At 41.7% G+C, this 25000-nt stretch overlaps 1 protein-coding gene across 5 annotated transcripts in view; it reads left to right on the top strand.

Annotated features, from left to right (window-relative positions):
• fars2 (phenylalanyl-tRNA synthetase 2, mitochondrial) overlaps nt 1–25000 on the top strand; it is a 241273-nt gene that overhangs the window by 103710 nt on the left and 112563 nt on the right. For all 5 annotated transcript variants that reach the window (XM_030078798.1, XM_030078800.1, XM_030078797.1 and 2 more), the window contains exons 3-8: nt 4833–5170; nt 10727–10813; nt 11515–11574; nt 12994–13162; nt 14042–14204; nt 15412–15543. In XM_030078798.1, coding sequence (XP_029934658.1) covers nt 4851–5170; nt 10727–10813; nt 11515–11574; nt 12994–13162; nt 14042–14204; nt 15412–15543 — 931 coding nt within the window. In that variant the 5' untranslated portion in view covers nt 4833–4850. The remainder of the gene's footprint in view (nt 1–4832; nt 5171–10726; nt 10814–11514; nt 11575–12993; nt 13163–14041; nt 14205–15411; nt 15544–25000) is intronic.

Here is a 25000-nt window from a genome sequence, read left to right as displayed (position 1 = left end):
CTTTTTCAAATCAAAACAAGATGGATTACCATAGCACTGGTCATGTAAATACCTACTACATAATGTAATTGTAATTAAAAAAAAAAAAGTAATAATAATTATTATTTAGTAACTATTATTTTGTTAATAATAATTGATAATAATATTGTTAATAATATATATTATATGATATTATATTATAGTTATTATACTCTATTATTATTATTATTATTATTATTATTATATATTACATTATGCCTGTCTGTGGATACTTCCTCTACCTCTTTTTTTACCATGGACTCTGGTGTGAAGAGGCAGACACTTGGCACTAATTAGGCCCCTGCTGTCTAAAGTAAAATACTGACAGCTTTCAAACCTACGCAGATGGAAAGAGGACAAAAATTCCTACAAAAATATGATATTTTGGTGTAGATTTGAACAAGTTTGTGGCTGCTGTGCAGACTTTTTTACCCTTTTTGACACTGGTGTGTTCTGTTCTGCACTCTGCCTGATCATGTGACTCACTCTAGCTGCTTGCACATTCCCCTATACATACCCATTATAAGCTCTCAGAGGGAGCAGAAACAATACTCAAACTTAAACTGTCATAGCTCAAAAATGGTAAAAGATAGCAAAATCATGTAAATACAAGATTTATAGATCCAAGTCTTGTGACTCGTTTAAACCCTGAAAAAAGTCTGTAACTCAAACTATGTCCGAGCGGCGTTACTTCAAACGGGTGTGGGTTTTTATGGATTTCTCCATTGGATTGAATGTGGATTTCTCTGTCTGCCTGCATTTTGGTCTGATTATGACACAGCTGCTCATGTATTAGCGCAGTACTCATGTCACTCACACACTAGGACATCCTGGGCCTTTCAAAATAAAAGCCCAAAACTCTTTCCAACTGAAAGCACCGAAAAATACCCTTACAAATGGGAAAAATGGATAAATTGTCTGCACTTCGATGACACAAACATCGTGGCGGACCGGCACCGGTGCGAGGGCCGACCAACGCTGCTTGCAGCTTTAATTATTATTATTACGTCTAAATAACCCTTAATTTGACCCCCTAAACATGCTCCAAAACTCACCAAATTCGGCACGCAGGCCAGGTCTGGCGAAAAATTTGATAAAATGGACAAACGGACCCCCTAAGTGCAAAAATGGGCTCGGTAGCGCCACCTAGGCACACAAAGGCAGCTGCTGCGGCCCACAGGAATGTGATAGAAACACCAAACCAACACCGAAATGTAGGTCTCATCAAGCCCTACAAATCACGCGCTGACACCCCCGACCTAAAACCAACAGGAAGTCCGCAATTTGCGTTGGAATGTTCACGTTCTCGCCCAAAATTCCACTTTGAACAAAATCTTTCTCCTCCCAGGGCGTAAATGTCAGCGGCTTGAAAATTGCACAGATGACAGAGGACACAGTGCTGAACAAAAGTTCTGAAGGATTTCATCATTACTCGATTAGTTTGGATTTTATAAGACCTCCAAGTCAGAGTGACCAGAGCCAAAACCTCATTTTTTCCCATGGAGTTTGGTGTGAAGAGGCTGACTTTTGGCACTAATTAAGCCCCTGGAGTCTAAACTAAAAGTCTGACGGCTTTGAAAACTATGCAGATGGAAAGAGGACAAAAATTCCTACAAAAATATGTAGTTTTGATGTGGATTGGACCAAGTTTGTGGGAGCTATGAAGAGTTTTCAAACGTTTTTGACTCTGGTGTGCTCTGCTCTGCACTCTGCCTGGACATGTGACTCACTCTAGCTGCCTCAGGAATGCGCAATACACACCCATTGTAAGAGCTCAGAGGGAGCAGAAAACACTCTCAAACTAAAACTGCCATAACTCAAAAACGGTAAAAGATAGCAAAATCATGTAAATGGGAGATTTATAGATCCGAGTCTCGTGACTCGTTTAAACTTTGAATCAAGTCTGTCACTTAAACGGTGACCGAGCTGTGACACCTCAAACAGGGGTGGGTTTTCTGGATGTCTCCATTAGATTGAATGAGGATTTCTCTGTCTGCCTGCATTTTGGTGTGATCATGCCACAGCTGCCAGTACTCAAGTCAGTCACACACTTGGACATGCTAAGGGCGCCATCTGCTGGAGGGGCGCTGCTAGTGGCCAGAGGGGCACCAGCAGCGAATGTACTACCAGTGGGTTTTTGTTGGCATCGTGTGTGTGTGTGTGTGTGTGTGTGTGTGTGTGTGTGTTTGTGTGTGTGTGTGTGTGTGTGTGTATGTGCGCACGTGCGTATGTGTGTGTGTGTGTGTGTGTGTGTGTGTGTGTTTGTGTGAGTGAGTGAGTGAGTGAGTGAGTGAGTGAGTGTGTGTGCCTGCATTTTGGTGTGATCATGCAGCAGCTGCCATTAGTCCTGTCGGTCACACACTAGGACTTCCGCGGCCTTTCAAAATAAAAGCCCAAAATTCTTTCACAATAAAAGCACCGAAAAATACCCTTAAAACTGGAACACATGGACGAATTGTCTGCGCTTCGACACGCGCGCCGTCCCCGACGTGCACGGGAGGGCGAGGGCCCGTCCAACGCTGCTTGCAGCTTTAATTTTTTTTTTTTTTTTTTTTTTCAGACGTGGCGAAAACGTGAGATTTTTGTTTTAGTCGGAATCTGATTTGTTCCTGAAACTCAAATATTCATACGAACACAGTGAATGAATGAATGAATGAATGAACACTGTACACACACACACACACACACACACACACACACACACACACACACACACACACACACACACGGTCGAGCTGCCTCACTGACTCTTCTCTCAGTGGATGTGAATGTCACTATCAATCACAGCTGTCTTTTTCTTTCTTTCTGTTTTTTTTTTTTTTTTACTTTTTTTTTCTTTTTAACCTTTTCCAGTTCAGCACCAGTCTTCCTCTTCTTCTTCTTCTTCTTCTTCTTCTTCTTCTTCTGCCGCAAACTGGGCAGCTGATGCACAAATCCGTGTTTCAATGCCTTGCTCAAGGGCAGCTGGGCACTGTTTGTCAAGCAAGGCGAGAATGTGTGAGGATCAAAGTGTGTGTGTGTGTGTGTGTGTGTGTGTGTGTGTGTGGTTTGCCCCCCCCAAAAAATGACCTTCAGATGTCATTCCCTTTCTTAACTGGCTGCAGTTTTGTGTGTGTGTGTGTGTGTGTGTGTGTGTGTGTGTGTGTGTGTGTGTGTATTATATGACACCACTGGTAGAGCGGAGGCAAAAAGCTTTATGGATTTAGGAACAATAATCCATTTTGCTGCAATGCCACTGCAATGCAACACCCTTTGTCTCGGACAGGGATGCTCCCGCGTGTGTGCGCGTGTGTGTGTGTGTGTGTGTGTGTGTGTGTGTGTGTGTGTGTGTGTGTGTTGGGGAAAAGGACAAATATTTGAGGGGAGCGGCTCCTCTCCTCCCCTTGCATCACCTCTCCTCCTCTGCTGCTGTGAGGAGACAAAACAAGATGATAAATGACAGACAGAAGGAAAAAATAAGGAGAGAGAAGCCGGGGGATTGCGTGTGTGCTTGTGTGTGTGCGTGTGTGTGTGTGTGTGTGTGTGTGTGTGTGTGTGTTTGCTTGTGCTTGTGTGCTAAAATTCACTCGCTCTGCTTTCTATTAGGTTTAGTTTTTGATGCCGGGCTGCTTTTGATTTGCAGATCTTCTCCTCTCTGCATTATTCTGTGTTGTGGCTGACAGTTTTGACCTCGTTCTGCTCGGCTCTGTTCTCTGTGCAACAAAGAACCACCTGACACCTGTTCACGTTGCCTGCTTCTGTGCCTCCACAAGTGCATTAAAATCTACTGTCATATTTGTGATGTGATTCTTTATTATTATATTGCATTTGATTAAAAGAGTGCTGCAACGTTTTCTGGCAAAATCCCCTTTTCCTGACTTCCCCAGACTGAGTCCAGATGTTGGACACCATTTCCACCTCTGGACGTCCAGTGGTTCACTTCCTATGCGTAGTGTTTTGTGTTAGCTTAGCATAAAGACTTGAAGTCTATGGGAGTCGTTAGCCCGGCTCCGTCACAGTGAAAAAATAAACCTTGCAGCCCGACGTGAGCCAAACCGTGATGCTGTTTCAGATCCACATGATCCACTGTGTAAATCAGAGCCAGGCTAACGACTCCCATAGACTTCAAGTCTTTATGCTAAGCTAACAGGAAATGCTACCCATAGGAACTGAACCACTGGACGTCCAGAGGTGGAGATGGTGTCCAACATCTGGTCTCAGTGTGGAGAAGATGAAAACAGGGGATTTTGCCCAAAACGTTGGAGTATTCCTTTAAATTCTAGTTAGACATCATAGTTTTCTCTCTTATATTGTTTTTTTTTATTAGTAAATCAAGGAAAACAGTCATTAGCAGAAGTAAAACATCAGATACAGAGGTAACAGAGTAGAAATGTCTCCTAATTTCTTTTTTTTAAGATGTTTGTTGGTTCAGATGATCTGATAAAGTGGAAGGTCGTCCCAGTGCTCCATTCATACACACATCATCTCATTTTATTCATTCATTCATTCATTCATTCAGTATTGTTAAGACTATGGACAAAGCAATGGGTTACAATAACAAACAAGAAAATACAGAGACTGAGACAAACATGACATGATCCACCAAACAGCGTGATGAGAAAAAAGAAAAAGAAGAAAAAAGTAAAATAAGTAAATAATAATAATAATAATAATAAACCAATAACAAGAAAGAAGAAAAACATTGAGACTAACAGGCTGAAGTGTTAAGCTGTTTCCTTTAGGATTCATAAAAAAAGAAAAGGGGGCGGAGTTAATGTCAGGTGTCAGGTGTCTCCTCTGTCCTGACGTCCTCCCTCTCTCTCCCGCCTCTCCAGCTTCATGGGCCAATCAGCATGAGGCTCCACATCAGGACCCTCCCCTCGCTCCTCCGCCTCCTGGAGTCCCCGCCGTGCCATCGCCCGCTCCGCCGCTACCTGTCGGGCCTCTCGGCCAATGGCATCGCGGCGTCCCGGAGGCGCCTCAGCACGGACGGCCCCGCCCCCCGGCCCGTGATCGGCCAGGACTCGGTGGAGGTGCTGGGCGCCTCGTACCCGCGCGACGACTTCACCAACGTGACGGCCAAGATCCTGGACAAGGTCGGCCGCAACCTGCACAACCAACCCCATCATCCTCTCTGGCTGATCAAGGAGCGAATCAAAGCGCACTTCTACAGGTAGGAGGAGCCAGGAGCCAATCACATGACTCCTTTTACTGTGACTGAGATTTTTAGTGTATTTTTTAATAATTTTAAAGCATCGTCGTAGTAATTCTGCATGTTTAGTGTAAAATCTACAAAATGTACAAACTTCATGTTCCTCTGATCTCCTCCCAAAGCGAGCAGCTGCCACATCACTCCTCCTCCCTTTCCTCCAGCCGCTGGTTTCCATTCATTCCACTACGATATGAACATGAACTTTCAGAGCCTTCACACTTTCTTCACTCCAGTTTTCCATCAGCCCAATAAAGTCCTCCACATGAGTTTTCCTAAAAGTAGCAGCACTGTTGGCTTTTCAGGACTTTTCAGGACTCCTCCTCCTCCTCCTCCTCCTCCGCCAGGGAAAATAGATAGATAGATAGATAGATACTTTATTCATCCCGCAGGCAATTCACAGTTTTTCAGCAGTATCCACAGATTACAGATTAAATAAATCAATAAAAAAAAGATAAAAAAAATTAGAATAAGATCTAAGTACAACAGAATAAGATCTAAGTACAACCCAGTGTGCAAAAAGCAATGTGCAACAAAAAAAAAAAAAAAAAAAAAAAAAAAAAACAGAAAAAACCGTGTGCATGGGTGTATAAAATGTGCATAGAGGTAGGTCAATGTGCAAATTTAGAAGAAATATACAGTATACACATGATAAATAGCAGTAAGCAATATAAACACTATAAGCAAGGATTATAGAAATATGAACAATTTAAACAGAAGTATTAACAATTTAAACAGCAGTGGAAAATAACCTAACCAAATAACCAAACCTAACTAAATAGTCCCTAAGCGGGGAAACGTTTTGCTTTCCACAGCCAATCATCAGCTGTGTGGTTTCTGAATGTTGAGGACTTTGTTCGCCGCAGAAGCAGAACATTATGAGGCGGCTGCTTCAACCACAAACTCACATTTTGATTCTGTGTGGTGAAATCTGTAGCTCCGTTCAGGATTTTATAAATGTTTTTTTTTTTTTTTTTTATAAATGAACCAAATGTTGAAAATTGACTTAAATGGTCCGTTAAAATGTAAATGTAAATGTTCTTTAGTGTGTGTTTGCTGCAGTGTTGTATCTGCCTCCGTGTGAAGTCCGGCAGGCTCAAAGCTGGCAGAGCGCTCCGTCTGCATCAAACTGTCTCTGATGACAATGTCAGAAAGGAGAGACAGGCTTGTGGACCAAACGGCTTTCCGTAGACTCATGAAGCACAGAGCCGAGCAGGACGCACTAAGACACCACGTCGCCCATTTTGATCAGGCGAAAGAAACTGACGCGTCGTAAAGTTGTTACGAGTTTTACCCTGCCAGCGGGCGAGCCACCACGGCCGGGTCCCGACCCGTCGTCTGGGAAACGCTGGTCTTCATTACAGTGATGATGACCGTCATTATAGTAATAATAATACTAGTCTTTAATTTATATAGCACAAGTTCCACAGTGCCTCTCAATCAGTGGAGGTAAAAGTCAGAGGACGAATCAATAAAGCACAAAGATAAGTGAAGCAAAAGAGTGATAAAACACAAGTGATGAAGATGATAAATAAAATGTGAGTTCAGGGCAGAGAGACACTTTGTTAGGGACCGAAGGGAAAAAAAATTATGGAGCTGGGAAATTCTCTGAGATTAAAGAGGTAAATTTGTGATAAAAAAAAAAAAAAAGCTCACAAATTCAAGAGGATAAAAAAACTCAAATTCTGAGATCATGAAGTCTTGGATCTGCAATTAAAAACTCAGAAAGTCGTAAATTTATGAGAAAAAACTGGGGGGGAAAAAAGTCAGAGATTAGTGTGTGGTTTTCTTGTGATTAGGTGCAACTGGAGTTTTTCTCTCTTAAATTTGTGAGTTTTTGCTTGTAAATTTGACACTTTAATCTCAGAGAATATCCGAGTTTTCGTCTTGTAAATTTATCACTTTGATTTTGGAAATTGGAGTTTTTTGTCCCCTGTGTATTCCCCCCCACCCTCCCCTGGCTCTGTAATTTTTTTTCCGTACAATGGCCCATATGCACCGTCATACAAAAGTCATTAGTTTCCATTTTAAACTCACTTTTCAACTGCTGTGTTCGTTTTAAATAAGCTTCGTTTCCACCAAAGTACCTGGAACTTTTACCTCCGGGGACTTTCAAAAGAGCTCAGCGGTTCCTTCAGCCCATAGTTGTCTGTGTTTTCACTGCAGTTTTAAAACGTTTTACACGTCATTTTTTACAGTGGAGAAGCCACAAACTTAATTTAAACCCCTCTTGCTGACAGATTACTGACACGTTTTACTTATTTCGTTTTTCTAAACAGAAATATATAATATGCCGTCATGTCAGTAACGCGCAGATAGAAATGAAAAAACAACATGGGTAATAAAATTTAAATAAATAATTGAATAAATTAAATATTGCTACCCATTCATTTTCAGCAGGGAAATCTCTCTTTCAGTGCTCAGTAAGGCCTTTACTTCGTCGGTCCATATGTCTGATGATTTCCTCTGTGACTCCGTGCTGATGTTATCGAAGCAAAATGAACAAAAAACAAACGGCGGTTTGAAATAAAATGCTGCCGAGTACTCGACCAATCAGAAATGCCCAGCGCTGAAAGCTCCACCTCCAAAGTTCTTGTACTTTTGGAAAGCACTACCCATCCCGCCAACTTTTTGGGGAGTAAAATGATGAAACCAGAACTTCATTTAGGTCTCTGTGGTGGAAACGAGTTCCTGAAAAGGTTCCTGGTTCCTCGGGGAAAAGGTCCTGCGGTCGAAACGCAGCTGTAGTTACAGCTACAATATTAAAACTAGAATAGAAAAGTGGGTTCTTGTTTTTTTTAGAGCCCTAATAGTACCTAGTTAAGATTTTTCCTTGTTTCGAAGGTGAGCTAATGGCCCATGGGGTTCATTTGACGGCCAAATTTCAGGTTTCCATCACTTCTGAACACGCAGCTGTAGTGCTGCCTAAACCGAAGGGAGAGTTATAGACCAGATACCAAACTGAGTGATGACTACGACCGAGGCTTTGGCAACCTTATCGGATGAGCTTTCATGCCAGTAAAGCACAAAAGAAATCGAAATTAAATTGAAAATTGCACAATAACAGGCATGAACGGTGTTAAACTCAGAAGTGGGCACTCAACTTAGAAAACATGTGAACTGAGTGTGTTTTCACTTAGTTTATGTGTTCATTATTGCCAGCCAGAATAGGCATGCGTGTGTATGCGTATGCGTGTGTGTGTGTGTGTTGTGGCGTACTTTCACTGTGTGGCCATCAGCACACTTCAGCACTCGACACTTCTTTCCAAACCGAGTGTGTGTGTGTGTGTGTGTGTGTGTGTTTCCAGTCGGCGGCGGTGTCTCGTTTTGATCGGTAAAATGAGGCAAAACTTCTATTGTTGTGAGAATTTAACTTTGAAAATGAAGCTTCACACCTTCAGCTGTGAATTTTCACACAAACTCCCCCGGTCCTGCTCGCCTGCTCAGAGCTACAGGCCACCGCTGTGTGAATCTGTACGACATACTGCACCGCACGCCGCAACATGCTCAGGCCTTTCTACAGTCAAACACACACCGTGTCCTTTCAACCCACTCCCAGCCCAGCCTTCCCTCCCTGCATTTTATTTTAACGCCTCTTGTATAATTCTGTATATTTATTTTATCGTGAGTATACAGTGTGCTGACTTTATTGCTACAAGCTAAATTTCTCTTCGGGGACAGTGTAAAAAAAAAAAAAAAAAGTAACAAAAACAAGTGTGCGTGCTCTGCATACAGGAGTGAAATATCGTCAGTTGTATTCCATGCAACCCACAAAGCAGGAATACACAAGTCGGTGCATTAATAACGGCATGAATAATACTGCATAAATAAATGCGCGATGCCGCAGCAGCGTGTGTGACCGTGTGGCGTGTTGTGTGGCGGTCTGTGCTTTATTTCCCTGCCATTTCAGAGGCCACGACCTGCACATTTTTTAAAAAGGGAGTGTGTTCACACAGCAGCTGGCCAGTGGACAGCAGAAACACACTGCACAGCCATTTCTGCATCCACACACACACACACACACACACACACACCTCCCTGTGAACTGCTGAATGGATGTAGACTGTGTTTAGCCCGACTGCTTTACCGTCTTTACTATTTATTTATTTATTTATTTATTTATTTATTTATTTAGCCCCGTTGGAAGGAGCAGCTTATCTCCAAATATATTCGCTTGATCGACATGAAATGTGGTGACAGCATTCCTGTCGCCCAGAGGGGGAAACTGTCCGTTTTGGTGACCCTGTGACCTTCCCTCTGGCGCCCCCAGCAGGCCAGCAGCGAGGCATGTTTGTCAGAAATAACGAGCTTGTTTCCTCCCTCTTCTGTTTTACTTTGTTTCTCTGTTTCCTCTCCATCCAGAAGTAACCAGAAGTATATAAAACAAATAAAAGGCAGTATTGTCACTGGCAGCATCATTACTAGTACTGGCACGAGCAGCAGAAGTAGTAGTAGTTGGAGTAGTAGTAGTAGTATGGGCATTAGCAGTAATAATAACAGCAGTTGCAGTAGTAGAGGCAGTGATAGTAGTAGTATTCTACTACTATCACTACAACAGCACTTGTAGTTGTAGTAATAGCAGTACAAGTAGTAGTAGTAGTAGTAGTAGTAGTAGTAGTAGCAGTAGTGGTAGTAGTAGTAGTTGTATGGGCCTTAGCAGTTGTAGTAGTAACAATTGCAGTGGTAGTGGTAGTGTTCTAATTATAATAGTACCTGTAGTTGCAGCGACAGTAAATGTGTTTTCTAATGTTTCTTTACAAGGACATTAAATGTGCACTCTAATGTTTCTTTACAGGAACAGTAAATGTGTTTTCTGATGTTTCTTTACAAGGACATTAAATGTGCACTCTAATGTTTCTTTACAGCGACAGTAAATGTGTTTTCTGATGTATCTTTACAGCGACAGTAAATGTGTTTTCTGATGTTTCTTTACAGTGACAGTAAATGTGAACTCTGTTTCTTTACAGTGACAGTAAATGTGTTTTCTGATATTTCTTTACAGCGACAGTAAATGTGTTTTCTAATGTTTCTTTACAGTGACAGTGAATGTGTTTTCACATGTTTCTTTACAGTCACAGTAAATGTGTTTTCACGTGTTTCTTTACAACGGCAGTAAATGTGTTTTCTAATGTTTCTTTACAGCGACGTAAATGTTTTCTGATGTTTCTTTACAGTGACAGTAAATGTGCACTCTTATCTTTCTTTATAGTGACAATAAATGTGTTTTCTGATGTTTCTTTACAGTGACAGTAAATGTGTTTTCTGATGTTTCTTTACAATGACAGTAAATGTGCACTCTGTTTCTTTACAGTTACAGTAAATGTGTTTTCTGTTGTTTCTTTACAGTGACAGTAAATTTGCACTCTGTTTCTTTACAGTTACCATAAATGTGTTTTCTGATGTTCCTTTACAGTGACAGTAAATGTGTACTCTAATGTAAGCGTCAGTAAATGTGTTTGTCAGGCGCGTCCTGCTCTGCTGTGTTTAACGAAGCGTTTTGTGCTGTTGAACGTTCCTCAGTTCCTACATCGGTCGCTGGGGGAACCCGCTGTTCTCCGTCCATGACAACCTGAGCCCTGTGGTGAGCACCGAGCAGAACTTTGACAGGTAAGCACGCTCATTGATCCGCTGATCGGATATTGGTGGGACTGATCTGGTCCCACAAGCTTTAGCAGAGCCTTACAGAAATAATGTCATCTGGATTTTGTGACTTTCCTTAGTCACGTTGAGAAAGCAAGCAGCAGGACCATTATTAGCACAAATTTTCTATTATTTTTCTCCTTTTATTAATTTATAATTATTTAGATCATGATGAAAAAGGAAGCGAGTTTTGTTTGTTATTTTCATTCATGTATTTATTTATTTATTTCTGAAGTCTAACCAGTATTAGGATCATTTAACTTGTACCATGCCATATTTTTATTTATTTTATTTTATTTTATTTTATTTTATTCACTTATTCACTTACTTCACTTACTTATTCACTTACTTATTTTGATTTTCTTAATGTAATTAAATTTAATTTTTTTATTTATGTTTTACATTTTTTTTTATTGTTTTGTTTTGTGTTTTATGCCAAGTTATTTTATTTTCCATTAAGAACTATAATGGAAATAAATGTTTTAAGTAACACTTTCTTTATCATCATGTATATTTCAGTTATTAAGTGTGAAAAAAATGACATAAGTGTACAGATGTTAAGTGGTGGTAGTATTCTGAAACCAGATTTCACTAAACATAAATTGCTCAAACTTGGTTAATAATTCTCCCGAGATAAATCTCATTGGTGTAAATTGTTTGATTGACAGCTTGCTGATCCCGCCCGACCACCCCAGCAGGAAACGAGGAGATAACTACTACCTGAACAGGTGAGTCACATGACCCACCACATCACATGTGTCTGAGTGGGCTCAAACTCAACTTCAGATCTTTATTTCCAACGAGTGGTGCATTCCAGTTCCGCATGAAAGATGGGAGATATGAACTTCCTACTTGAAAATACCGGACAAGTCATGTGTCCGGTGGTAAATGTTAAGTCAAACTCCATCTTGTCTGACTTTTAGGATCCTGATATCAGCGGCAAGGAAACACCTTCGCTCAAATGTGCAGATCGACTTTTCGAGTTAAACTGTTTTTGTGATGTGTAAAGCAGAAAGTGGGGTGGGACTCGGCTGCAGCCGGGCAGGAAGCCGGACTCGGCTGTGTGTCACTCGTTAAGTGTGTGTGAGCCTGCAGAGCGAGCGAGTCGATCAAGTTGAAAACAGAAAACTTCAATCGTGGCATTTTGACGGCTTCGATCGAGCTTGAAAAAAAAAAGTGTTTGAAGCCGTTGGTGCTTTTAACTGTCAAGTCGTCCCGGCCGCTATTCCCGTGTGACATGATTGCAGCGGGTTAATGCAATTTTAATTGACTGGCTTGCTGTGGAGGCCTGGATGTTGCAGATATTGATTATTTCACATTAAATCCATCACATCAGCCTTGCAGAGCACAATTCTGATGCACACAAGAACACAAACTTCAGAATACAGGGCACAACCCTCATTAAACAATATTCAGGCTGCAGCTAATGATTATTGTCATTATGAACTGATTTTATTAATTTACTTTTTCAATGAATCAACTGATCATTGAGTGTTTAAAATGTGGAAAATAATGTCAGAGTTGGATGTGAGGTCCTCAGTCTGACCAGCAGGCAAAAAAACAAACAAAAAAAAAAAAACAATTATTTTTTTAGAGATGTGAATGGAGAGAAGGAAGTAAAGTAAGTAAGTAAGTAAAATTTTATTTGTATAGTGCCCTTCACAGTACGAATACACAGAGTGCTTTACAGTAAAAACAGATAAAACAAAAACAGTCAGGTGACCGTCAACATCATTATCAACATCGACATCATCACCAACAAGAAAACATCATCAATAATATTGCCATAGCTGTGTGCAAGAGGCAGTGCGACATAAGGTGCAAGTGCAATATTTCACCAGCAAGACAGAAAAGACCATACAACTGTACAATGGAAAAAAAAGAACCCAGAGAGGACATAACCTCAGGCCTACGTTAAGAAGGCTTGCCGGAAATTATGAGTTTTAAGCTGCTTTCTAAAGGAAGATAATCTCAGCATCTCTGTGATCTTAGTGAAGCTGTAATCTGACTGGGTCTGGTGGTTTGACTGGGAAAATATCTGACATTATTGAGATGAAACAATAATTTATTATCAGAATGAGAATAAATTCATTTTCAGTAGCAATAGTAGCTCTGTGATGATTGTGTGTGTTTTTATTTATTTCCAGAACGACAATGCTGCGCGCTCACACGTCTGCCCACCAGAGGGAGCTGGTGAGGTCCGGCCTGGACGCGTTCCTATTGGCCGGAGACGTTTACAGGCGGGACGAGATCGACGCCAGCCACTACCCGGTCTTCCACCAGATGGAGGGAGTCCGGCTCTTCACCAACCACGAGGTAGGAGTGTGTGTGTGTGTGTGTGTGTGTGTGTGTGTGTTTTACAATATCTATTCAGAGGAATGTCCATTCAGTGTTCAAAGGTTTAAAAAACATGCAATTCTGTAAAAAATAGAACTAAAAAATCTGTAATTTCTGTAAATTAAAAAAAAAATGTAATTTTTTTTATTTTTCATTTTTACTAACCAAGTTATTTTATTTTATTTCATTTTTATTTATCATTTTTTAAGCTTTATTTATTTTATTTTTATTTATCATTTTTTTAAATTTTATTTATTTTATTTTATTTTTATATATTTTTCTATTTATTTATTTTATTTGTATCCATCAGTCTTGGATCAACTATGCATTTTTAATTTAATTTAATTTAATTTAATTTAATTTACTTGGTTGTCTTGGCCCAAAGTCCCCAGTATAATGTCCTAATAAGTACGTTTCCCCTCTCCTGAGGTATTACTAAAATGATGTTTTATTCATGATGAAGGTGTCTTTTACTAAACAGGTTGTGGTGCAGGAAATAACAGTGTAGTCGAATTAAAAAAACACACATTCAAAGGTGAAGAAAAACATCAGCAAAGGTGGGATAAACATCACCAGTTAATGTGCTGTGTGCTCTTTGTATGTGACGACAGCTCTACAAATCAGACAGACAGGCAGAGAGACAGACAGACAGACTGTGGAGGCTCTCAGACGTCCAGGTCAGAGTCATCTGCATAGAGTCGAATCGAGGTCAGCTGGACTGATTGTAGATTTTGGAAGACGTTTGATTTCTCCTCCCAGACGTCCCAGCTGTTTAACCTGAGGGGACGTTCTCCAGGTCGTCGACAAGCCTGGTGTTAGGATTCAGGAGGTTTTGACCCTGCGTCCTGCGTCTCTCAGGTGTTCTCCAAGGTGCAGGACGGACACGAGCTGTCGCTGTTCGAGGCCGGAGGGCGGCGGACGCCTCAGAAACAGGAGACGCACTCGCTGGAGGCCGTCAAGCTGGTGGAGTTTGACCTGAAAAACACCCTGACCCGCCTCATCACCTACCTGTTCGGAGACGGTGAGCCGATTGATCCACTTCCCAGGATTCATTCTCTTTTTTTCCCTGTTTCATCAGTAATGTTTTGGTTTTTTTTGGCCAGTGGTGGCGGGGGATCATGGGATCTTGTCCTGTTTTGTTTGTGGTAAACTTGAGAGCTTCTAAAGAGTTTAAGCCTGTCATCAGTGATTTTTGGCTCTAAATAATCAAACTCAAACTTGATTAATGATTGGTTCAGGCTGCTGGAGTTCCTGGAATATCAATGAGATTGTGAGGGTTGTGTTCCAAAGAGAGAGACAGGGATTTGGATAATTAAGTGACAGGAATAATCCAACGTTTTGGGCGGAATCCCCTTTTCCTGATTTCCCCAGAACCAAAATGTTGGACACCATTTTCTCCTCTGGACGTCCAGTGGTTCAGTTCCTGTGGGTAGCATTTCCTGTTGGCTTAGCATAAAGACTTGAAGTCTATGGGAGTCGTTAGCCCGGCTCCATCAAAGTGAAAAAATAAACCTTGCAGAAACTCTGAAGCTGTCTTATTTACTCGGTGGATCATGTGGATCTGAAATAAACCTGAATGTTTTTGGAAAATGAGTTTCCTGTGAAGGTTTGTGGGTGAAACTTTCTTTGTCGGGGGCTGCAGGAGGCGCACGGCGACTGTTTGATGATGCATTAAGGGTGAAACATTCCTTTAAAGGGAATATCAGGGAAATGTCGGATACAGCAGGCTTGCTCTCCAGGAAATCCGGCGGGGTGTGTTTTCTGCAGCCGGCAGGCAGGCTGGCAAAACAACATTAACAAACCAAGAAGGAATCAGATGTTTAGGTCATGGAAAGTCATGAAAAAGTCATGGAATTTTACATCAAGGCCGCAGTGGGGACCCTGATTTATTTTAACCAGGCGCAGCTTCTCTTTAATATTCTGCTTTTCATTTCCCTCCTCCTCCTGCTCCTCTGCCTGCCTCCTCTCTTCTCTCCTCTTTCTCGTCCTCGCCTCTTCTCTCCTCCTCTCTACTCCTCTTCCTCTCCTCTCCTTCTTTCCTTTCCTCTCCTCTTCGCTCTCCTCTCCTCTTCGTCCTCCTCTTCATCTTCATCCTCCTCTCCCTCTCCTCCTCCTCTCCCTCTCCTCTTTGTCCTCCTCTTCGTCTTCATCCTCCTCTCCCTCTCCTCTTTGTCCTCCTCTTCGTCTTCATCCTCCTCTCCTCCTCCTCCTCCTCTCTCTCCTCTCAGATGTGGAGGTCAGGTGGGTCGACTGCTATTTTCCCTTCACACATCCCTCCTTTGAGATGGAGGTGCGTTTCCAAGGTGACTGGATGGAGGTGCTGGGCTGCGGAGTGATGGAGCAGGAGCTGGTGAACTCAGGTCAGCACACACACACACACACACACACACACACACACACACACACACAGATACTTGCACAAACACAGAAACACAGACCAGCTTCACACAGCTGCTCTGCTACAGAAAAGAAACATGCGTGGTTACTCATACATGCACATGCACATGCACATGCACAGACACCCACGTGCACATGCAGACGTGCACGCTCCCAGCCTGTGGAGGCGTGGGCGAGGCGGCTCAGCCTCAGAGTTCATGCATTAAAAAACAGAAGTTCTGTGTTTGGATCTCCGTCAGGACGCTGTGCGGCGGCGGCGGCGGAGGTGCACGTGAGCGCGCTCGGCCCCGCTGCCCGCGTGCCCTGCAGCAAGTCAGGCCGCCGGGATCAGGCCGACCCAGCCAAACACACATGCATGGAGGTTTAGATAATGTGTGTGGGAAGATGGAAACATATTCAGAGTGGATTAAAAAGTTGTGCGCTGCTTGTTCTGTTTTGTTCATTTGATTTTTCTGCAAAAAGACAGGCTGGACTCTTTCATGTGAAACGCCTGGTGTTGTTCAAAACTGTCAAGTTGTTGTCATCAGATAACAGAAATGAACGTCCAAATCATCACAGTTAACAATCGTGATTAATAACAGTTATCAAAATATTACGATCACACTTGCTGCTGTTATTTTCATGGTCTGGAAAAAGAACAAACACCAACGTCAGGTTTTTACCGTCCCGCAGCACAAAAACGAGTTCAGTTCTGGCTTCATCAAGGTTCAAGGTTCAAGGTTCAAGGAACTTTATTGTCATACCAGCTCACATTTACATGCTAGTGGTACGAAATTAGCACTCAGGTCCCGGTATAAGCCTAAATAAATAAATAAAGCAAGGTAAAAAGAAGTGTAAATATAGAATATAAGTATAAACAGTATATATAAACAATATGTGTGAATATAAACAGTATGTATAACTACAAACAGTATATATAAATAAATATAAACAGCGTATGTAAATATAAATAAATATAAATAGTATATATATATATATATATATATATATATAGTAAATATTAGTAAACAGCCTATGTATATAAGTAGTATATGTATAATAAATATAAAAAATATATATAAAATAAATATAAAAATATAAAGAAAAATATAAACAGCCTATATAAATATATAAATATAAACGATATATATATATGCAAAACTCAGTGCATTTCACCTGCCAGGACTAAAACGTTTCATTCTCGAGGCAGAGCGCTGAAAGCTGAGGTAGTTTTATCGTTCCAGTATTCGACATGCTCCTCAGCGGCTCCGTTTTCTGTTTCTTTTAAAATTTTCACCGTAAAACAACATGTGACACGCAGACTCACTCGGGCTGCACACACACTGAGGGCTGATGGAGGTGGTTTTGTAAGCGATAAGGAGCGTTGTCTTTGTTCCAGCTGTTACACGCAGAACTGTAATGCTAAAAAAAAACCATTATTATAAAAAGCGTTAGAAAAAATGGTAATAAAAACATGACTAAGAAAAATGGCAAAAAAAGAACATTTGGAAGAATTAGCAAAAAAAAAAAAAAAATAGATAAAAAAAAAAATAGATAGAAAATTCCCAGAAAATTAGCCAAAAAAAACAAACAAAAAAAAGCTCTAAGAAATTGCAGGAAATCTAAATTTGTAAATATGAAAGTGTATAAACTGTGATCAAAGGTCAGATCAGTGATGGGCCTTTCTCACGTCTCTTCAGGTGTGTTTTTGTGTCACTTACAGGCCACCGTAGCTCGTGGCGACGGGGGTGGGGGGCGGTTTAAAGGTTTTGTGTGTGTGTGTGTGTGTGTGTGTGTGTGTGTGTGTGTGTGTGTGTGTGTGTGTGTGTTGCAGTTTGTGCTGCTGACCAGCAGAGGGCGATACACAAATCACCTCCTGCTCCTTTAACTGTCACACACTCAGCAGTCTGCAGCCTGTTGAGCAAATATAATGTGTGTGTGTGTGTGTGTGTGTGTGTGTGAAACTGTATGTGTCAATACACACTGCTACACACACACGCACACACACACACAGACACATACAGGTTAAGGATTGAGATGAAGGGAGATTAGTCAGACAGGGTGTTTAGTGAGCTTTGCCTTTGAAAATGTGCATTTACACACACACACACACACACACACACGCACGCATGCATGCACAGACACACACACACACACACACACACAGCCTCCCAGTCACTTGCAGTTGACTTGTGGCAGGCTTGTCAGACAAGGTTTTAAGTGCTGGCTTCCCTCTCCGCCCTTGACAGAGTGCACACACACACACACACACACACACACACACACACACACACACACACACACACACACACACACGCACACACACCATACACACACGGGCAGAGAAACATGCACATAAACAAAAGACACAAAGAACAAGGACGCATGTACACGTAAAACCTCGTAAGCAAACAACAGCAACACACAAGCAGCCGTGTCCCAACACTTGTTCTCTCTCTCTCTCTCTCTCTCTCTCTCTCTCTCTCTCTCTCTCTCTCTCTCTCTCTCTCTCTCTCTCTCTCCCTGTCAGGGCGAGCGAGCTGCTAAGTGGCTAGCTTGCTGCTTTGCCCTTGAACAAAGCTGTAGCGCTGCGCTCCACTACACCGCTGCTTGTTCCAATCAATAATACATGCTTTAAGACGTGAGAGCGGGCGGACACACACACACACACACACACACACACACCGCCGCCGCTGCACCGCCTGTGTGTGTGTGTGTGTGTGTGTGTGTACGAGTATACTTAAGAGATTGTAAGGCTGTTTATGAACATACTTTGGAAAATGTGTTTGCGTCAACAACTTTGCCTCTGTGTGTGTGAGCAAACTTAGGAGAAAATGTGTGTGAGTGTGTGTGTGTGTGTGTGTGTGTGAGTGTGTGTGTGTGTGTGTGTGTGTGTGTGTGTGTGATTTTGTAACATGAAAGATGCTGGTTCAGATCCCTCAGACTGGATGTGGCTTCACAACCCGCGGACCAGGCTTTTGAGCAAGGCAGCAAACAGAAACGTGTTCAAATCCGACTCTTCCAGGATGTTTTCTTGCCTTAAAATTTTTAAATTTTTTCCACGTTTGAAAATAATAACATGATAAAAATAATAACGGAATGAAAATGTGATGAATCCAGTTCATGTTTGTCCCGTCTCCTCACGTCTCTTCGAGCTTCATTTCCTTTTTTCTTTGACTGAATGTTTTTCACGCGCTGCCGTCACTTCAACCCCAGAAACAAACCTGCCTGTTTTTTAATTTTAAGTTTCTGACGTTCTTCTTGGGATAAATTGGACCGACCAGAGGAAGAAACTCTTCATGAGCATTTAACCCTTTGAGCCCTGAGAGCAAATTCGCTTGATTTCTTTAATAAACATGGGGGGAAAAATGCAATTTAGCAAAGAAATGACCCAGAAATTTATTAAATTAGTAAAAGGTTACAAGAAAATGACCTGGAAATTAGCTGTTAAAAAGAGAGAGAGCAAGAAATTTATTTAAAAAAAAAAAAAAAAAAAAAACAACTATGGAAAAAATGACCAGGAAACAATATTTATAATGAAGTAAATAAATACAAATATTTAGGTTACAGGAAAAAAATATGTTTTATATTTTATTATTTATATTTTATATTTTAAATTTTATATATTATACTATATTTTTATTATATTTTTATATTTTATATTTTAAAATATTTTATATTGTATTTTTTGTCTACTTTTTTGGTTATTCTCTTGTAACTTTTTATTCATTTCATCTTTATTTTTTATTTTTGTTGTTTTTGATTATTGTTAATTTTTATTATTGTTTTTATGAACTCAAACCTCACTCTGAAATCTGAAATTAGATGATTCATGACTTTGTGACTCTGTGAGCTCGAGTTTCATGAAAGGTGCATATAAATTAAATATTTAGCTTCAGTGTCACACGACCGCTCCGTTCATGTGTCCACGAGTCGGCCTGTTACAAATTTCTGAGTCGACTTGAATGCAGCACAAGTTTCACAGCTGTTTCTTCCTTTATCTTTTATTCATGGATTTATTTATTTCATCAGTTTTGAATTTAATTCCAGGCACTGAAAAGCAAAAAAAGAAAAAGAAAAAGAATAAAGCTGCAGAGACTTTACTGTTAGTGTGTTCTCTCACTGAATCTTTCATCCAATCAGAAGCGGCCGTTTACAGAAACTGACCAATCGAACGAAAAGCTGGATGTAGTTTGTGCTGAAGGAAGAACCTCGTGCATTCTGGGTAAAAAACTATTTTTCAGATGGTTCCTTGAAGGCAAATTTCAATGCAGAGCGCGATCAGATAAAAACGATCGTACTCTCTGAGCGGGTCAGTGAACGCATCATCAAAGATTAATAACAAATATCAAGAATACACACAAATACTGCAAAACTACTGTGTTTACAGAGATACTGAGAGTCAGTGCACACACACACACACACACACACACACACACAATAAAGGAAATAATAAAGTTTCATTTTTGTTAATTGATTATTTTTTTGGTGCTTTTGCAATATTGTTTGTTTTGAAACTGCGGCGGCATTAAGGCACATTGGATTGGATTACAGAGTGAGAGTGTGCGACTGTGAGTGAGTGTGTGAGTGTGTGAGTGTGTGAGTGTGTGTGTGTGTGTGTGTGTGTGTGTGTGTCCTCCCTCCAGTATTTAGCCCCGTCTTTCCTGCTGCAGAAATCTGTCGTTTTCACCGCCTCAATTATTGAACGCTCTGCATCACAGATGTCTCTCTCTCTCTCTCTCTCTCTCTCTCTCTCTCTCTCTCTCTCTCTCTCTCTCTCTATCTCTCTCTCTCTCTCTTCTTCGCTGTCGACATAATTGCAGTATCTCTCTCTTCCCAGGTCTGAGTCTGCCGGTGTGTGTGTGTGTGTGTGTGTGTGTATGTGTGTGTGTGTGTGTATGTGCGTGCGCAGGTCCAAACCCATTTCCAGCAGTGCTCCTTGACTGAAATAGACTGTTTCAGGACACACACAGCCAGAGGGAAGTGCCTTCGGCCATTTTACACTTCCACTGTGTGTGTGTATGTGTGTGTGTGTGTGTATATGTGTGTGTGTGTGTGTGTGTGTGTGTGTTCTGCTCTCCTCTCCTCTGCATGCATTTTCTCCTGACAGAAGGAGCAGTAGGAGGCTAAACTGATGCTGAGAGAGTAGAAACTCCATCCACACACACACACACACTCACACACACACACACACACACACACACACTGTGCTGCACTCTTATCCTGCTCTCTGAAACCCCCTTCCCACCGCAGGAACTGTCCCCAGAACAGAGGAACCCTCCAGAGGAACCAGGAGCCGCGCGTCCCCGTTTTTTTGTTCCTGACGCCCCAAACGCTGCTACCCAGAGTTCCTGGGGGCGGCGGGGGGGCGGGGCTTAGCTCTGATTGGTTTTTGGTTTCTATCCAGAATGTTTCACATATTTTAGGCGCCTTTAGAAAATTTGATAAAAGACTAAATGAATGCAGGTTTGTGTTACCTGTCGCTCTGATTTCCTGCCTCCGAGTTCATGTTCAGATATTTAGAGCCCAAATCCCAAAAAAAAAAAAAGTTACACACCACCTCAAGTGAGCATAAAAAGTTTTTTTTTTTTTTTTTTTTTTTTTTTTTCAAATTTCCATCAACCTTTTCTAATGCGATCCTTCAAAATGCGAATAAAGAATCCGGTAAAAATACGCCGACATTCGATCGCAGTTCTTGCTTTTCTGGTTCCTCCATCTCTTTTTTCTTTTTTAGATTTGTTGTTTTTTTGGCCTTCATCTTCTTATTGTGTTTTTATAGTGACAGCAGAGACAGACAGGATTCAAACACACTGCACACACTGCACACACTGCACACACTGCACACACTGCACACACTGCACACACTGCACACACTGAACACACTGCACACACTGCACACACTGCACACACTGCACACACTGCACACACTGAACACACTGCACACACTGCACACACTGCACACACTACACACACTGAACACACTGCACACACTGCACACACTGCACACACTGCACACACTGAACACACTACACACACTGAACACACTACACACTGCACACACTGCACACACTGCACACACTACACACTGCACACACTGCACACACTGCACACACTGCACACACTGCACACACTGAACACACTGCACACACTGCATACACTGCACACACTGCATACACTACACACACTGAACACACTGCATACACTGCACACACTGAACACACTACACACACTGCATACACTACACACACTGCACACACTGCACACACTGCACACACTGCACACACTGCACACACTGCACACACTGAACACACTGCACACACTGAACACACTGAACACACTGAACACACTGCACACACTGAACACACTGCACACACTGCACACACTGAACACACTGGATACACTGGACACGCTACACACAATACACACAATACACACACTGCACACACTGCACACACTGCACACACTGGACACACTGGACACACTGGACACACTGCACACACTGAACACACTGCACACACTGCACACACTGCACACATTGCACACACTGCACACACTGAGCACACTGCACACACTGCACACACTGCACACACTGAACACACTGGACACACTGCACACACTGCACACACTGAACACACTGCACACACTGCACACACTGAACACACTGCACACACTGCACACACTGAACACACTGCACACACTGCACACACTACACACCCTGCCTACCTGTGCAGTGTGCTCTCTGTTTCTTAAATCAGTGTTTTCCCACAGGAAGACATAATATTGTCTTTTGAAATCAATTGACAGGATATATTTTTCTGTTTCTAGTATTTCTTATCTCATCATGTTGATTCTAGTTGATTCTAGTTAATTTTCCACCGTATTTAAGTGTTTTTCATCAAACTGCGTCTCACTTTGCTTTTCCCTTCTGCTCCACGGACTCTCTTTGTTTTTTTCTCTTGAATTTTTTCCACCGGTGATCATAAAGGTGCCGCATTTTGATGCCCAGCCGTAACAACGTGTTCATGACTGTGTGTGTGTCTGGTTGACCATGAAGGGGGCGGGGCTGATGTGAAACACACAGCTCAATATTTTAATGGGGAAACCCAGCATGGGTCACATTCTACCTGGACAGGTGTTCAAGTACCTGAACAGGCCACTCAGGTACAACATATGAAAACGCTGCTAATGGTTAGACAGGACGTGCAAGTTACAAAATATTCACACTCTTACAACATCTTGTGTTACAATGTTGCATTTTTTTACATTGCATCTGTTATAATGTTACATCTTTTTCAACGTTACTTCTGTTACAAAGTTACATCTGATGAAACATGACATCTGTTACAGTTTTACATTGAATCTGGCGGAGCGTTACATCTGGTGCAGTGATGCGTCTGTTACAAAGTCACACCTGTTACATTACATTCTTCATGTTGTATCAGGTATTTTTTTTTTTTTTAATACTTTATTGTGTTAGGAAATTCAGACATTACGTCCAGATCTTATCATTTTATACAGATTTCATGTACATTTGTCCCTCGCTATAACGCGGTTCACCTTTCGCGGCCTCGCAGTTTCACGGATTTTTTTTAGCGCAATTTTGCATGCTTTTTTTTTTTTTTTACAGCGCATTGTGTTCTGCATCCTGATTGGCTAACGGAGAGCCCGTGCATTGTGTTCTGCGTCCTGATTGGCTAAGGGACTGTAGACCATTGTCAATCAGTCTCCTCCGTGCCGTGTCTCCTGTACAGTACAGAATGCGTTCATTCTATAATACTGGACTTATTTTTCTACGAAGGTTTGAACTTTGAGAGTTTAAACAAGAGAGAAAAGTGAGAAAATGTTAATGCCTGTCTGAGAAAAGTGTATAAAGTGTGTAGTGAGGGGTTTTACAGCCTTAAAACATCTAGAATAATTGTGAAAAATAAAGCTGACTACTTCGCGGATTTCGCCTATTGCGGGTTATTTTTCGCCTATTGCGGGACCACTGTATCCTTTTTTTTGTTCTTAATGGACAAAACAAAGATACTTTTTTTGTGTGCATTTGTTCTTTTATACCCTTCACTCGCACAGAAAAGGAAAAAAAGATAATAATAATAATAAAATAAAAATAACTGCAATCCATCGCCTCCTTCATGTACTCAAGTACAAACAATTATGACTACAATAAAAATGATAATAGTAATAATAATAATAATAATAATAATAAATGCAGTAATAAAATAATAATAGTAATAATGTTATTAATAATAATTAAAAATAACAGCAAAAAAAAAAGATTTAGAAACGAGTCCGTTGTCTCTGTCAGCTGTTGGCTAGCGTTAGCCACCTGTGCCACCTGTAGCTGGCAGGTGATCAGCTGTTAGTCTGAAAGCTGCTGGAGCGAATCATACAGGTGAAGTGATGTCATAGGCATCTCGACCAATCAGATGGCAGGAGCAGAAACATCTGTTGCACAAACAAACACACTCCTCATTCTGTCAATGAACAGGAAGCTGAACACACCTCAGCCCCAATACACACAACTGTACTGAGAGTGTGTGTGTGTGTGTGTGTGTGTGTGAGAGAGAGAGAGAGAGAGAGAGAGAGAGAGAGAAAGAGAGAGAGAGAGAGAGAGAGAGAGAGAGAGCTATTGGCAGTGTATCTCTGCCCTTGGCACTGCAGCAATGCTCTTGACATTCATGCTGTGGAGAGAGAGAGCTGGTGCCACACACACACACACATACACACACACACACACACACACACACATACACACACACACACACACACAAACACGTACATACATGCACTTTTACACATGTTTGTGTACACACACACGGAGATACACACTGTCTTGCTTTGAAATGCATATTCACAAACACACATGCACTCACACACACTCACTCACATACACACACATGCAGTTATGATGCACACACACACACACACACACACACACACACACACACACACACTGCTCCTCGTTCATTCTCATCTTCGAGTGCCTTTCTCCCTCTCTCTCTCTGTCTCTCGACTGCAGGAGTCAAGTTTGTCAGCTGCAACCACACACACACACACACTCACACACACACACACACACACACACACACACACACACACACACACACGCCTCTCCTTCATTCTTATTCTCACTCTCTCAACTCTCTTCACCCTCTCCACCTCCCCTGTTTCTCCACTGCGGCAGTGTGGCTCCGTTGCCTTGGAAACCACTCATTCAACACCCCCCCCAACACACACACACACACACACACACACACACACCATACTCACGCACACTCCCACTCCCACCCCCAACACACACACACTTTTTTTTTTTTTTTTTTTTTGCAGGAGCAGAGTGAGAGACAATGAGGAAGAGCCGGCAGAGGGGAGGGGAGGGGCGAGCGAGCATCGGAGAGAACAGAGAGAGAGAAAGGAGGCAGGGAGGAAAGGAAGGAA

The sequence above is a fragment of the Myripristis murdjan genome, chromosome 20 (assembly GCF_902150065.1).
Source record: "Myripristis murdjan chromosome 20, fMyrMur1.1, whole genome shotgun sequence".
NCBI lineage: Eukaryota > Metazoa > Chordata > Actinopteri > Holocentriformes > Holocentridae > Myripristis > Myripristis murdjan.
The sequence above is the reverse complement of the archived record's forward strand: the minus strand, read 5'-3'. Positions and strand labels throughout refer to the sequence as shown.